Below are 13567 nucleotides of genomic sequence, written 5' to 3' on the forward strand. Positions count from 1 at the left end.
ATTTTAAATTTTTTAAATTTGTTTGGCCACGTTGACCTCTGTCCTAGCCCCGTTAAAAAATTCCGTAATTTTTTACCCCCCCCCCCCCCCCCCCCCTTGTTTTTTCCTTGTCTGTTTCTCACATATTCCAGGTAATCTCTTAACCCCTCTAACGGAAGTTTCACTCCTATACCTACTACCTACTTGCAAAACTTAGCAGACCGCTGATTAAAATCGGGTGATGGTCACATTGGCCATAACGTATGCGGCACTTACTCCTCGGGCCCTCGGGCTCTCGGGGATGGGTTTACAAACGATTACGTATGCGACAACTATTAACATAGCACCAAAGAGAATAGTAGCGTACGTAGATACATTAAATACATTAACTAGGTACTTATAGGCTACTAAGTTCTAACCCAGGTGGCTTTCTCCTATCCCAGTAAGCTAAGGACGTAATTAGCACAACCACATGGATCGATGTTATGTGCCTGGCAAAATGGCGTCCAAAAAAGACACCCCATACTAGCCACCACAGTATGAGTCATGTTTTGACGGCATTCTGCCTGGGTAACTATCAAAGTTAGTGTTTCACAAAATAACGGTTACAGATGGTAGATTTTGTCGGGGCCGGTAAATTTTCTTCTGGGTAGAGGGGTGATATATTAGATTAATATTAATAGCAAACAGGGGCTAGCTGGGCTATATGGTCCGAGAGACATCCCGTTTCTAACTAGAAATTTAAGATATGAGGAATCAGAGCCATTTACATAAGAAAAACGATAGTTTTGATGTGATCGTGGTCAATAAAGTCGACCCCAACGTTAGAAGAAGGAAAGGTAACAGATACAATAACTTGTAGGGTTAAACTATTCGACGATTTATCTCCTTCATCTGTCAGCTTTGTGATTGGAGAAAGTTGCCAAGAGGTAATATTTCAGACGCGTCCGGCATTGACAGTGACACGGTGGGTATAGTCTCTGTTCAAGACCTTTAACAGCCGTATTCTCCCTAAGGCTAATAATTAGAAAATGAAGGAAGGCAAGCTAATTATAATCAATCTTTCAGCTCAGGATATACGGCATAAACCATCGAAGTCCATCAATCTTCCAGCGATGTTCCAATATCCGCGTAACGCACCCAGTAAAAGCCCCAATCAAATAAACAAGAAAAATGCCGCTATCACCGACAGCCAACCCCAAGTCCAGTTCCAACATCTAGAAGACGACGCAGCATTCCCGAGCTCGCGCCACTGATATCCGAATGTCACATTCTGGATGACAGCCTGGTTGTGACAGTTTCCCCCGACAATATCCACGTTTTTCAAATCGTCGGGCGTAACGAAGAACATATACTGCCTCTGGTCGATCCCCTCGAAGCCCGAGGTGTCGTAGGGGAACAAGTCTGAGCTGTCCGTTGCTGTTGTGTTGCGTAAGAATATACACTGTACCTGTCCCGGGTAGTCGTGCACTAGCTGCGGGTAATCCTTCATGACGTCTGAGTTGGACGTGTCGGCCATAAGGACAAATTTCCGTTGCGGAAAGGTTTGGAAGATTTTGTCCAAGAGCGCCTTTCGTATCGATAGCGTCGCCGAAACATCCGAAAAGTTCAGCGGCCGCGTATCGAATGAGCCGAGGGGGTACGTCTTGTAGATGAATCTGTGGTGTTGTTAGTTCTAGCTAGCACCCCTTACGACTGACGCCTCTAGAAGTCTAATGGCGTGAATAAACTTACTCCATGTAGTTCCTCGTCACCTGCTCTGGTGTTGTAGTGAGGTAATGAAAGTGGAAATTCGGGATCGTGGCATACCAGTTGGCGTAGATATCCGGCATATTCCTCCAGGGAGTGAATTCTCGTGCGAATGAGTTTAAAAGACCTTCCTTGGGGTCATATATCTTGGTGACACGGAGAATGTCATCAATATCAGAGATTATCGTGAAGCCTGTTGGCGGCACCAGGTAGGCCGTCGCGTTTCCTATGTCGGATCCCCGGGCGTACATATTGAGAGCCTGTATGGATGAAGTTGCATTGCCGGCCATCAGATGTCCATTATTAGGGCCAGTTGTGTTCTTAAGTATGACAAAAGCATCAAAGTCACCTTCATTTGTTGTTTTATACGGAAGGAAGATGTTTTGTGCACCGCCCTCCTAGTTTTTGTTAGTCTTCTGATAATACGTAGTTCATCCCTATCTGTACCAACTCACAGCCTTGACCAGGCCGCCGCCTGCATCCGGACGAACGTCATCGTTTTCAACATCGTTTGCAACATCGTTCTCGAAGTCGATAGTTACATTCAAATCTCCTTGCTGAACGACAAAGATGGAAGCTGTTAAGTTTCGAGCTTGCTTTTGTTCTGGTTCGGATAGCTCGTCTATATCTACATCGATGAGGAATACATTGGCGAGATCATCGAGTTTCTTTTCTGAGATATCGGGTTGCTTGTATACGTTTCCATGCACTCGAACATTCCATCCTTCTTCGGTCCAATTCGCGTATGCTCTAAAAACACACTTCTTGTTAGCGAGGGGCTCGTCATGGCGGTGAGCTATTACAGTCCATCCTTACGGGATATTTAGAACCTGAGTTGGCTTAACATCTAGGTCCGAGCTATGGATTCCAAGAGAGCTCGCAACAGCTTCACCACTAGGGAAGTCTTGGAAGAACTGCGGTACGCCTGATGCTACGTAGCTTGAGACGTCGCTCCCAAGGCTGTCTAGTATACTGCCAATGTAGCTTCCGGGTTCGAAGCGGCGGTTTACTTGTACTCGATTACTTAGGTCGGGAGCTGGTGTAATCATAGGATGTGTAGGCGGTATAGCCAGGGCTGCCCTGATCGAGAATAGCGACAATAGCCATATCGATACTAAATGACACGATAATACTGCCATCTGTCATTTGTGTTAGGTATTAGATAGTAGGTAATGTTTAGCACTTATTGTCATAATAATTGGGATATGTAAGTTTGAGGTTATTATCTCGTCCGATCTATTAAAATCCATCCTGCGTAGTTAGATGAAAAGGTATGTAAAATAGTATGGAGTAGGTGCGTTGTAATACAAATGAAGTGTTCCCTGTTTGTTAGCGCTGTTTGTTAGCGCTGTTTGTTCCTTTGTCCCTCCAAGACCTTGGCGATGACATCACTGGGTACCGATCGTCGTTTGTGGTCCCTTGCATGTGTTCGCGGGAAAGTGGAAAGGCCAAAACGGAATGGGAATTAGAAACTTCCCCATCAAATAAGGTTAATTGCTTACGGCCGGCCCCGAGTGCAACCTTCCAGCCCCGCTCCTCCTAATTGAAGGTAGGTTAGGTACTTTATCCAAATATCGAATTCTGATAAGCATTTCATGAATGCTGACTTATACTTTATTTAACACACTCAATCACCACCATGGCTTTAGCATATGACGAGGCCCTTATGTTCTAACATCGCAGAAGTCCAGCTTTTTCTGCTTCGTTGAGCCCACAACTCAGGAAGAATCGTAAACCCACGCGATATGTTCGCATAGCCTACCATACTATATATTCTCTTTAGCGTCGCAGTAAAATATTGTCGATGGTCCTCCGAGACGCTCTCGGCAGCGGCTACGAAGATTGGCCATACGACGACGTGGGACCCTGGTGCAGCCGGGTCAAGCTGCTCATAGAGAGTCCTGATTTGTTGCACACGATCTTCCATATAGTATTCCAGGCTGAGTGAGGATGTTTCTGATTCCGCTCTCGTCGTATATATCTCCCCCGCGAGTCGAAACAACTGTTCGTATACGTGGAAGTATCTCGAGAAATCGTAAGCCCTGCGTTGTGGAAGGTTCTTTTGTTGCTGGCAGTTTTCGAGGCCGTGCACGTAGCGCTTAAACATCGCAACCGGATCACTTGACATCCGCGGGGGAGGAACAGGTCGAGCTTCGAGAGAAGAGAAGGGCTGCGTAAAGAATCCTATGCTGTTTGTCGTAAGTCTTCCAAGTTTAATTTATATTATAGTGTTGTTTATCATGAGGAGGGGGGTAAGTATTGGACAAATTACTAGGGGTTGACTAACATGCAAGACTGGAAATACAAGAACTTCTCTAACTGGGTTGCTGATTCCTTCAGAGGCCCTCGGGCTTCGAGAAACACAGTGAGTAGCTTGTATAAAGTCGATACATCCTCATGACCTATCACAAGATCGGCCACTATTAGAAGGACAAGGGTCGCCCAGGTAATCTCGCTCAGATCAGGGTTCACCGCCGAAGCCTCGGAAAGCTTACGGATCAGGCTAGCTCTCACAATCTCGGCGGGAGCACGAAGCTGTGGTATCTGCGATGAGAGATGGAAGGCCGATGCGATACAGACGGCTTTTTGGACGAGAGGTTCATGGTACGCTACGGGCAGTATATGATGCCTGTAACCATTCGTCTCGTCATCAAACAGTACCATGAAGGGAGATACACGCGCAGCAACTTTAACTGTCAGTACCAGGTTGATAGCTCTGATTATGAGAAGATAGAAGTTTACAATGCAAGAAGTGTAGACGGATTCTGGGGTCTAAGTCTGACACTACAGTCGGTACCGTCGTCGTTATGCCTGAATAATCGAATGGCAGCATGTCGTTTACTGTTGGTGGCGCCTTTGAAAGTCGTGATGCCGTCTTTAATCCGTCTCTCGAACATTCGATCCATCTATAAGGCCTTCTTGGTCGTTTCGACCCAGTATGGTTTCCTTCTGAAGATGACACCGATAGTAGGCTAGAGCTAGTCACCCCTTTGGCAAAGCGATATCTCACACCATACCCAGGGCAGTTTAGATTCTTTTTGGTACATTTAACGCACTGGTTTTCGGTCTTGTCACAGACAATGCGTCGTTTGACACAATTATAGCAGGCTAATCGTTGGGGTTAGACCAGCGTAACGTAGTTCGCTAAACAGGGTAAGAGAAAATAATAATAGCCTCACTCACATTTCTTATCATTCCCTTGATCTGGCATTGTTCCTAACCTAGTGCCTTTTTCTAGACTCAAGTTGTTGTCTCCTGCATGGAAGATTACGCGTATATAGGTACCTGGCCACCGCCTCTACGAGACTCGAGATATGTAAGATGAATAGGGGTAAACAGAAGGACTTAAAGGGATAGATTTAGCGCACGTGCAACACGCGATAAGAAAACTCATATATCATAAAAGCCTGAAGGATCCGGACTTTTAAATACTTTCCGTTATCAATACAAGCATCCCGAAGCTGTACTAACAACGAAAATTATTCTCACCGGTGTCAAGGAGAAACAGCTCAATACTAAGACGTATGTACTATTTTCAGACACATGACCTTGGTGTAACATGCCAAATTGTAGCCATGATCTTCAACGAGCTTCAAATAGACATAATTATTACGCTATTACTACCTTATATCTACGTAAGCCTTAAGGACGCGTAACTAAAGACAACCACCTATTTGAGGTAGTTATAGTCACCGAGCCGATAAAGTCTGGTCGTCTATAGTCAGTCGTAAAAGTAGCCTATTGCTCGCCTTCCTAATTATAATATAGCATGACTAACATAAGTCATACGAGACGGCTGGCGTCAGCGTAATGCTGATCTCATAACAAGAACTCGTCTCAGTTCCTCATGGTCTTCAGCTCATCCAACACCTCCTTGCTCACCCTGCCTCCCTCCTCGATAGCCCCATCAATGCACCCCCTCCAGCCCGCCGCCCAGTCCCCGCTCGCAAATAGCACGTTCCCGTGCCTCTCCCGGAGCGTAGTAAGGTACTTTGTGGCCATGCCCGGTCCCAGCCACGCCCAGGTGCCCTTGGAGAACTCGTCCTCGTTCCAGTCGTGGAAGACAAGACGTTCTACGACTGTGCCGTCGGCGAGGCTACGGAAGGCCAAGAGCGCAGCTTCTGGGTCTTCTTTCGGCTGTAACTTCGTGCCAAGACCCACGATATGCGTGTTGCCAGCGGGTGTGATTCCGTCGCCGGACATATAGTTCAGACCTCCGGCGGGATGTGTAAGGGCGCTGACGGACCGGAGATCTGGGCCCTGGGTTTCTGCATTGACTTTGACAACAAAATTGACGTGGCCTTGCTCTGATGCTGCAAGTTTAGCTGCCGGGAGAGCTGGAGAGAACGAGATGTCCTTCAAGACGTTAAGCGGTACAGTGCAGATTAGTCGCCGGGCCTTAAAAACAGTCCCGTCGCGTACTGTCACCTCAACTTGGTCCCCTTGATCAGTCACCGCGGATACTATACTCAAGAACTTATAGTTCAATTGACCGGTATCCGCGGCCTCATCAAAGAACTTCCGAGCGAAATCCGACTGTCCACGCGCCAGCTTGAAAGTCGCACTTGCAGCTAGGAAGTCCATGCAGTTATATCCGCCGAGAGCCCAGTTGCGCAGAACTTCCCAAAATGAGGCGTCCTTTAGGTCGCTGCCGCAGAGGACAGAACAATACACTTCCAAGACAGCACGATCCATCGGCTCGAGCTGGCCTCCTAGCTCCGCGATCCGATCGGCTATAGACATATTGTCGAAGCGCTCGAGAGCCTCGGTGTTGAAATGCTGGTTATATGGGAATGGGATGACAGCGCGGCCGCGCTGTCCGTCGACGTCAACGAACTTGTTGAATACGGTCTCGAGCTTCGTAAACTACATGGTACATGGTAATGAGCATACAGCAACGCTTCCGAAACACACTCTTCGAGTTACTTATTGGACATACCTCTTCTTCGTGGCCCAAGGTGATAGTATCATTCCCTACCCGAATAATAGTCTTCCCACTTTCTAAACTGGGCGAGATCTCAAGTTCATTCGTAAGTCTATATCGCGAAAGTTCCCGCCAGATAAACGGCTGATACCAGTGTACCCAAGTTCCACCCAGCTCGAACGGGTAGTCTCCGATGTCAGTTGAAAAAGCACGGCCGCCGATACGGTCTCGTGCTTCCAGAAGCAGAACTTTGTAGCCAGCGGTCGAAAGATCACGAGCAGCGGTCAATCCTGCGTAGCCCGCCCCTATGATTATCGCGTCATAGGGATCCTTCTGGTCGGTAGGTATCAAGTTCGAAGGTGGCTGGACTACGCTGACTGAAGGGACGCCTGTTACTAGGCCGCCCTCCTTAGTCCAATGGAACCCGTCGCGGGTAGTCGAGTTTGCCATATTGATTGTTTGAAGAGCTCCTACTCAACTAGCAAGTCTCCTGGGGCCCTATACTGTGTAATCATGTTTCCCCTCACCCTGCGTAGGTTATTGCCCTTATATATTCGCGTGCTATCCTCTCACCTTGGCTATCCATTGGGCTGTTGGCGTTTCACTTGAATAGGAACCTATGCCGGAGGCTCCGTCTTCAAGCGGTCTTATCTTTCTCATTATTCTTCCCTAATTGAGAAAATTATTAGAATATGATCTACTAGCACGGAGAGCCTCAGTTCCGGTAGTTCTACCATGGATAAGCTAAGGGCGCAAATAGATCTGAGCAGGGGCCATTTTCTCACTTTTATTGCCGTTTTAGGAAAATATGGAATGGCCTCGAGTGATACGCCCGCAGGCCAACCATTAGCTCCTTAATTCGATCAAAAGACCTTACATCGCATACGCATCGCTACCACCGTGCTGCTCCCCATCCGACTAATCGAAATTCATCTAATCTAGGTAGCTAAGTACTCTTGTTAGTGAAATGCTTTCCATATTGGATGCTGGATTCTGTTAAATCAACTTACGTATTCTTTCGGGAACTGGATATTTAATTTGCCAACCAAAATTTGAGTTGGTTCTGAAGTTTTGGAGCATGAGCATAGTTAATATATTATCACTATACTTGTTCTCTTACGGACTAGTTTAGGTAGGCTTCTGCTACGGTGTGACTGTATAATATGATTACCGAGACGAAAGAATAAGAAAACGTTAAATCACCGAGAGAAGATACAAAATTAGAATCGCTGTTTTGTATTATTATCGTCCTACCTACCTACTAATGGTGCCTCTCTTGGAAGACAGGTAACCTAGTAACATGACTGACTCTATCCTACTATAGCTACAGTCCAACGAGACCGCGGATAAACCCCGCAAAACTAGAGTTAGCCACAGCGTCTAAGATGTAGACTGCAGTCTCCTACTAGGTACAGTTCTTCAGCGGACTGGAATGTGTCGGTCTATAGTTCGTCGGACTCAAGCGAGCAGGTCTCAAGCGTACGACACTAGAGCGGATCACACGTGAGCGTTCCGATATGGGACACGATGGGTCAGGGGGACTAGGGCTGGAGCGTACATCCTACGTACCCTCCACCTTTATCTTACTTCGCGTAGAGGTTAATTCGTCCTGCTTGTAATGCGTTAGTACCGAAATGAGTGCCCTACGCTTTAGGGATGCAATATGCAAAAACCTACCTCGGCTTTCCTCTTTCCCGTCACTGGCTCAGGAGTGCCCCTAGAATACACTGGCGTGTTTCCGCCATCCCTAAATGCTTCTTTATAACAGCTGGCATGATATATCTTCTTGCCGACTTTCATAGTGTCAGGCCACACAAACTCCTGTTGCAGGTCTAGCCATCTCGTCTCAAACTTCTCTTGGCAAATGCTACAAACGCTGTTTGCTAAACTAGTATCGTCAGGTACTGGAATATATTGCAACTGCGGCGGTTTAGGAGCGGCGCCGCCTGATGCAGAATTAGAATCTCCGGATGGGGCCACATAGTCCTCGTCGACGATCTCCCTCGTTTTAATCCAATCCTAGTCACATTAGCATTATAATTACGTGACATAGTTTAGCAGAATACGTACTACTTCATCGACTAACCAGCTCCGATGTTGTCCTCGCTTCTCAGCTTCGGCCATACGCTGGTTCACCCGGAAATGCCAGTCCATATGGGCCGTCTTTTTCTTCTTGCCCTCCTCATTCTTCGGGAACCGTCGTCCGCACTGTGTACATTGAGGTCCTAGAGATTCGAATAGGAAAGGCAATAAGTGAGGGCGAAACCTACATGCCCATTAGTTTAAAGTAAGAGAGATTTTTGAAAGGAACGTACTGTTTGAGAGACGATGGTCTCAGAACGATATCACTTGTAAGACCCTCAAGAGTAGAAAGGCGAATATGTTGAACGACCGGGACCATAGCCGGGGGGTTGAAAGCAACAGGAAAGGAGTTTGAAGGTGTTGGGCGAGAGACAGGTGTCGAACTACTAACCGGTGCCGTACCCGGAAGTAAGCCGGCTTGTCTCAACATATTCATTAGTGCCATAGGATCAGAAGGAGGTGGTGGCGGCTGGTGTGTAGTGACTGGCTTCTTAGATTCAACCGGTTTTGGTTGTGGTGGCGGAGGCGGAGTGTGAACAACGGCAGGTGTAGGAGGGTGATAAGGTGCAGATGCTTGCGGCGTGGCAGAATTCCGTGCCATTAGGGCAGCTAGAGCACCTGCACCGAATAATGAATCTAAAGAAACCTTGGGCGCCGGCGCCGGCGGAGGAGCTACTGCTACGGGTGTTGGTTGTGGCTGAGGGATAGGTGTAGGAGTAGGTGTTTGTGATGGGGGTGCTCTTATAGTCACGGCGAGATCAGCAATTTGATTCTTAACAAGCACTAACTGATCCTGTGGCAGGTTCTGGGTTTGAAGTATAGTTTGCAAATCCATGAGCGCCTTCAACCTTGTCTGTATACTAGGGTCATGCGGGTTCAATGCGATTTGGGCCTTGGAGGCCGTAATCAGTCTCTGGATGTCATTATTCAAAGCATCTATGCTGATTCCAGCCTGTGGTACGCCATAGCCTCCTAGCTGGGGGGGTTGGAAGGCCATTAATCCTGGCGTAGGTTGTGGTGTAGATCTGGTCGGCTGTGGTTGACTCTGAGCAGGATATTAGTAACAATCATACTACATTTAGGGTTAAGAGCTTACATGATGCGACGGGTAAGTGGTCGGAGGTAACTGACTCGAGCTACCATAAGACGGGCCGTGTGGGCTGGGTACAGGGGCCTGGGAGGAATAGCCGTTTGCCTGAGGAGGCGGGTGGTAGCCTGGAGGAGTAGGCGTCTCGCGATATGGCACCCCCTGGCTTGCTGGCCTCCCACGACCAAGCAACTGTTGCTGACCTTGTTGGTGTTTCTGCTGTGCCTGTAGGTGTGCTGTTCTCGCCTTAATAAGTGCGTTCTCAATGGGGCGTGTAACATCCGGAGGGAAAACGGGTCGGGTATCGAGCGAGCCGGCAACGGGTCCCTTCCAGGTCCTAAGCATCTCGTCCATCTTGCGTCGGGTAGGCATATCGACTGATGCGTAGGCATCCATGAATGTCTGATATAGCTTTCGGCCGAAGTAAAGCGTATATGGCGTACCCACATTCTTTACGATGGAGTCGAGGACATAGAGGGCAGGTAGTTTCTTTTGAGGAACAACCTGGAAGAATATCAGTATAATACTCCTAGATATCTTTAAACAAGCTGGTAGATAATGCGTCAATGGGACAAGGAAGATACCCGTCTACCATGTAGTCGGCGCAGAGAAAGAATTAACCCACTCGTTTGATGTGATCCTGAAGAGCGCCGGAGATGGCATGCGCGTGTTCGGTGTTTTCCCTTGCAATTACAGTCAAGGTGCTAATTTCGGTTCTGTCGAAACTCTGAAGATCTTCAAGAGCATCTCGAAAGTCCTGGGCTACCGCCTCAGACTCGGAGTCGTTGGACATGATTGCTTAATATACGCAAGCACGCGACGATTGAATCGATGGAAACGAACTAGCGAGGAGGGTCTCACGATGTATAAGACGAAGGGAGTTCAGACCCTGATTTGTCGCTTTTCTCCCTCTTGCACGTAGAGAACAATGACCCAGTTCTAAGGTTGTATAGATGTCACAAAGGCAGATGAAGATAGATGCCCCTCACTCAATATTCTCACCAGAAATAAAGGCACGAGAATTGTAAGATAGGACCACTCCTGCCTAGTTCCACCAGTTTGCCAAAGTGGCCACGAGAAACTGCCTGGTGGTAGGTATTAAGAGATTATGAGAGCTCAAAACATTGTCTTTCCCAGGATCCTTCTACGCCAACGGGCTACGGGACTAGCCTGTATGCATGCAATCCTCTATTTCCTCAAGCGATACTTAATCTTGTACACACCTGGTGAATGGGCTGGATGCGATCGCGAATAAATGGAGTTGTAAGGTGGTTGAAGTCACGTTGCTGGAAGACAGGAAGACGGGAATCGGATTGTAGACCAGTTGAAGATTGCCGCACGTCGAGAATATTGGAAGCAGAAAGCTGTCGCAAGTGATCCTGTTAGGCTGCGGCAAGAAAATCGTAAAAGGAGTGGTTAAGTCTATGTAAATTGAATCGTCATGTTGAACTCGCGGGGATTGTGAAGAAATAGAAAGTTGTAGGAGAAAGATGCATGCTAGATGTTTAGCTTGTTGACGAAATGTACGTAGGTGGAAATCAAATAATGAGCAAAGTTCAGGTACTCATCGGTACAAGTTACAAGATCTACTGGATTACCTAATATTGCGGCTAGATCGGTCACGTGCCCTTCATGTAACCTACCTAGGTATGGAACTGGAGGTTCCGTAGCTGCACATGTGGCTTATACGCTAGGTACATAGGTACAATACCATAATCATACCACTACATGATAGAAACCTACAATCATTTACCTAAGCACACGACCTCATTGATCTAGTCCGAGTCACGCAGAAATACTACATTATGAATACGCGTAGTAGAAAAATCAAATTGAATATTTGTCATTGCGTCGCTTTCCTACCTAACCTAATTATGACTGTTACTAATGTATGCTACAGTAAAAGCTAAAGCAAAATGTCCGCTGTCCAGAATTTGGGTATACCTATCCGAAATTACAAAACCAAACGCCTCATCTCAGTGAACACCGTGCCCTATGCTAAGAATATGCGGACTAATCATCCCGTTTAGTCCACTTTAAATCCTGTTCTCAGCAAAACGATCAAGATGACTCGCTTCGCTATATCGGCTGGATCTTGATCCGGCATTGTAGGCAGGGTGCAGAGCAGTAGGGGGACGCTTCAAATCGGGAATTATAGGACTGGTGCGATCGTCGACGGGGAAGTGGTCATCGCTAGGTCCGTACTCAATATCAACATCATGAGTAATCGGGTGGCTGATCTTGGGCTTGGAATTACCCCTGTTGAAGATGGAAAATCTACTCTTGGCCTTTTCCTTACGGATCGAATTGCTTCGGTAGCTATCGTATTCTTCGGTGAAGTTGATATCTCTGGTGGTCGCACCATTGTTGCGGACCTCTCGAGCATGAACGCCGCTCGCCCTGTTGCTGAAGACGAGCGAGGCAATGACGTTAGTAACGCCAAACGCGATTGCGATGATGCCGGATGCCATGATAGCTTGCCAAACCTGGAATGGTACGTCCTTGTTGTTGTAAGTATCATTGCTGAGCGCACCAAGATGGTGGCATCCCATAAGAATCATAGCGATGCCGAGCCAGGTGAAGCCGCGGTCTTCGCCGATTGCTGGCCAGTTCCGACTAATCATCGCCTTGCCCATTTTGATCGGTAGCTCCGTCCAGAACAGGAGACCGGCGACGGCGATAACGAAGGCGAGGGAGACGTCGTTGAAGAACTGAAAACCGTTGGGCATCTTGGCGAAGAACATCATGATCCCCGAGACGAAGATGACGGCCAGCAGAACAGCAAGATTACAACCACGGATGACCTGAAGGATAATAAAGGCGGAGCCTTGGAATCCGGAACTAGACTTGAAGCCCATGGTGTTGGTGATTCTTGCGATACCTAAGGTCGTGTCCCTAGGAGTGTAAGCATTAGCGTTGCGCAACTTAGGCGGCATAGTTGGAAATCTAAAAAATGGGAAACCAACTGTTGAAACTGCCAGCAGCTTATTGCGAATTTACTTTTTTCTTTTTCTTTGGTAAACCGGGGATCTGGCTCGCAGATCTATCAAAATTGATGGAACGAAGGTGGAAGAAATAAAGACGGTCGAAGAGAAGATGGTTAACGAAAGGTAGGTGCTGAAGAAAAACGTAAGGTACCAAATGGTATTGTTACGTTTTATAAAAGTTGATGACAATGGATTAGGCAAAAGATATTGCTATTATGTACATCCGTCGAGGACAATAAGAACCCTTGTGAATTAAAGCCGATGAACAAGGAAAGTCGCGTGGGCCGGGTGGCTCTGGAAGTTTTAAATAGGAATGAAAAAAATGAAAAAGAAACGCACTGAAAGAAGTGGTGTGAGACGAAGGAAAGAGGTTGTATTTAGGGACAATCAAGAATGAAGGACTTGAATCAATTCATCAATTCATCAGAGTATCATGTACCATCTACAAATGTAGGTTGTGCATTGGGCAGGTGTCTTTGACCAATGAATTTAGTCGGGCGCGAATGTTCTCACGCTTGATGCTCGATCGAAGCCTGAGTATCCCTTGAAATGCCCCTCGAAATGCCCCTCGAAGTGCCCCTCGTCAGGGTCGTCAGGGGGGTACTGAACAGCCGAAGGGATTGGTACACGCGTGTTTATGACCCAAGTTAGAAACCGCCGGGTACAAAAGACATGGTATGATCTGGAAAATTATTGCTTGCATGTTCTAAGGTGCACATCTAATTCCAAGATGCGTGTGGTGAATCTCCTTCCCTCAGA

General features: G+C 47.2%; 5 protein-coding genes across 5 annotated transcripts; all 5 read right to left on the reverse strand.

Annotated features, from left to right (window-relative positions):
• Positions 1-758: 758 nt before the first annotated feature.
• F4813DRAFT_25168 (uncharacterized protein) lies at positions 759-3120 on the reverse strand. The gene is made up of 4 exons (XM_049240152.1): positions 2545-3120; positions 2184-2478; positions 1714-2126; positions 759-1637 (listed from the first exon to the last, which is right to left on the reverse strand). The coding sequence occupies exons 1-4, from the start codon at positions 2865-2867 to the stop codon at positions 1136-1138; spliced, it is 1533 nt and encodes a 510-aa protein (XP_049101183.1). The 5' UTR covers positions 2868-3120; the 3' UTR covers positions 759-1135.
• On the reverse strand, positions 3046-5302 carry F4813DRAFT_354234 (fungal-specific transcription factor domain-containing protein). Its single transcript, XM_049242730.1, has 4 exons — positions 4912-5302; positions 4471-4836; positions 4016-4415; positions 3046-3917 (listed from the first exon to the last, which is right to left on the reverse strand). Exons 1-4 carry the CDS (start codon positions 4937-4939, stop codon positions 3374-3376), a joined length of 1338 nt encoding a protein of 445 aa, XP_049101184.1. The 5' UTR covers positions 4940-5302; the 3' UTR covers positions 3046-3373.
• On the reverse strand, positions 5303-7404 carry F4813DRAFT_354245 (amine oxidase). The gene is made up of 2 exons (XM_049242731.1): positions 6668-7404; positions 5303-6594 (listed from the first exon to the last, which is right to left on the reverse strand). Exons 1-2 carry the CDS (start codon positions 7100-7102, stop codon positions 5566-5568), a joined length of 1464 nt encoding a protein of 487 aa, XP_049101185.1. The 5' UTR covers positions 7103-7404; the 3' UTR covers positions 5303-5565.
• A 468-nt stretch (positions 7405-7872) lies between these two features.
• On the reverse strand, positions 7873-10821 carry F4813DRAFT_25308 (uncharacterized protein). The gene is made up of 6 exons (XM_049240180.1): positions 10447-10821; positions 9831-10325; positions 8968-9779; positions 8723-8918; positions 8330-8671; positions 7873-8264 (listed from the first exon to the last, which is right to left on the reverse strand). The coding sequence occupies exons 1-6, from the start codon at positions 10612-10614 to the stop codon at positions 8214-8216; spliced, it is 2064 nt and encodes a 687-aa protein (XP_049101186.1). The 5' UTR covers positions 10615-10821; the 3' UTR covers positions 7873-8213.
• A 726-nt stretch (positions 10822-11547) lies between these two features.
• Positions 11548-13478, reverse strand: F4813DRAFT_354249 (uncharacterized protein). Its single transcript, XM_049242732.1, has one exon. The coding sequence runs from the start codon at positions 12755-12757 to the stop codon at positions 11858-11860; it is 900 nt and encodes a 299-aa protein (XP_049101187.1). The 5' UTR covers positions 12758-13478; the 3' UTR covers positions 11548-11857.
• Positions 13479-13567: the final 89 nt, after the last annotated feature.

Source organism: Daldinia decipiens, assembly GCF_022478715.1.
Source record: "Daldinia decipiens strain CBS 113046 unplaced genomic scaffold F4813scaffold_10, whole genome shotgun sequence".
NCBI lineage: Eukaryota > Fungi > Ascomycota > Sordariomycetes > Xylariales > Hypoxylaceae > Daldinia > Daldinia decipiens.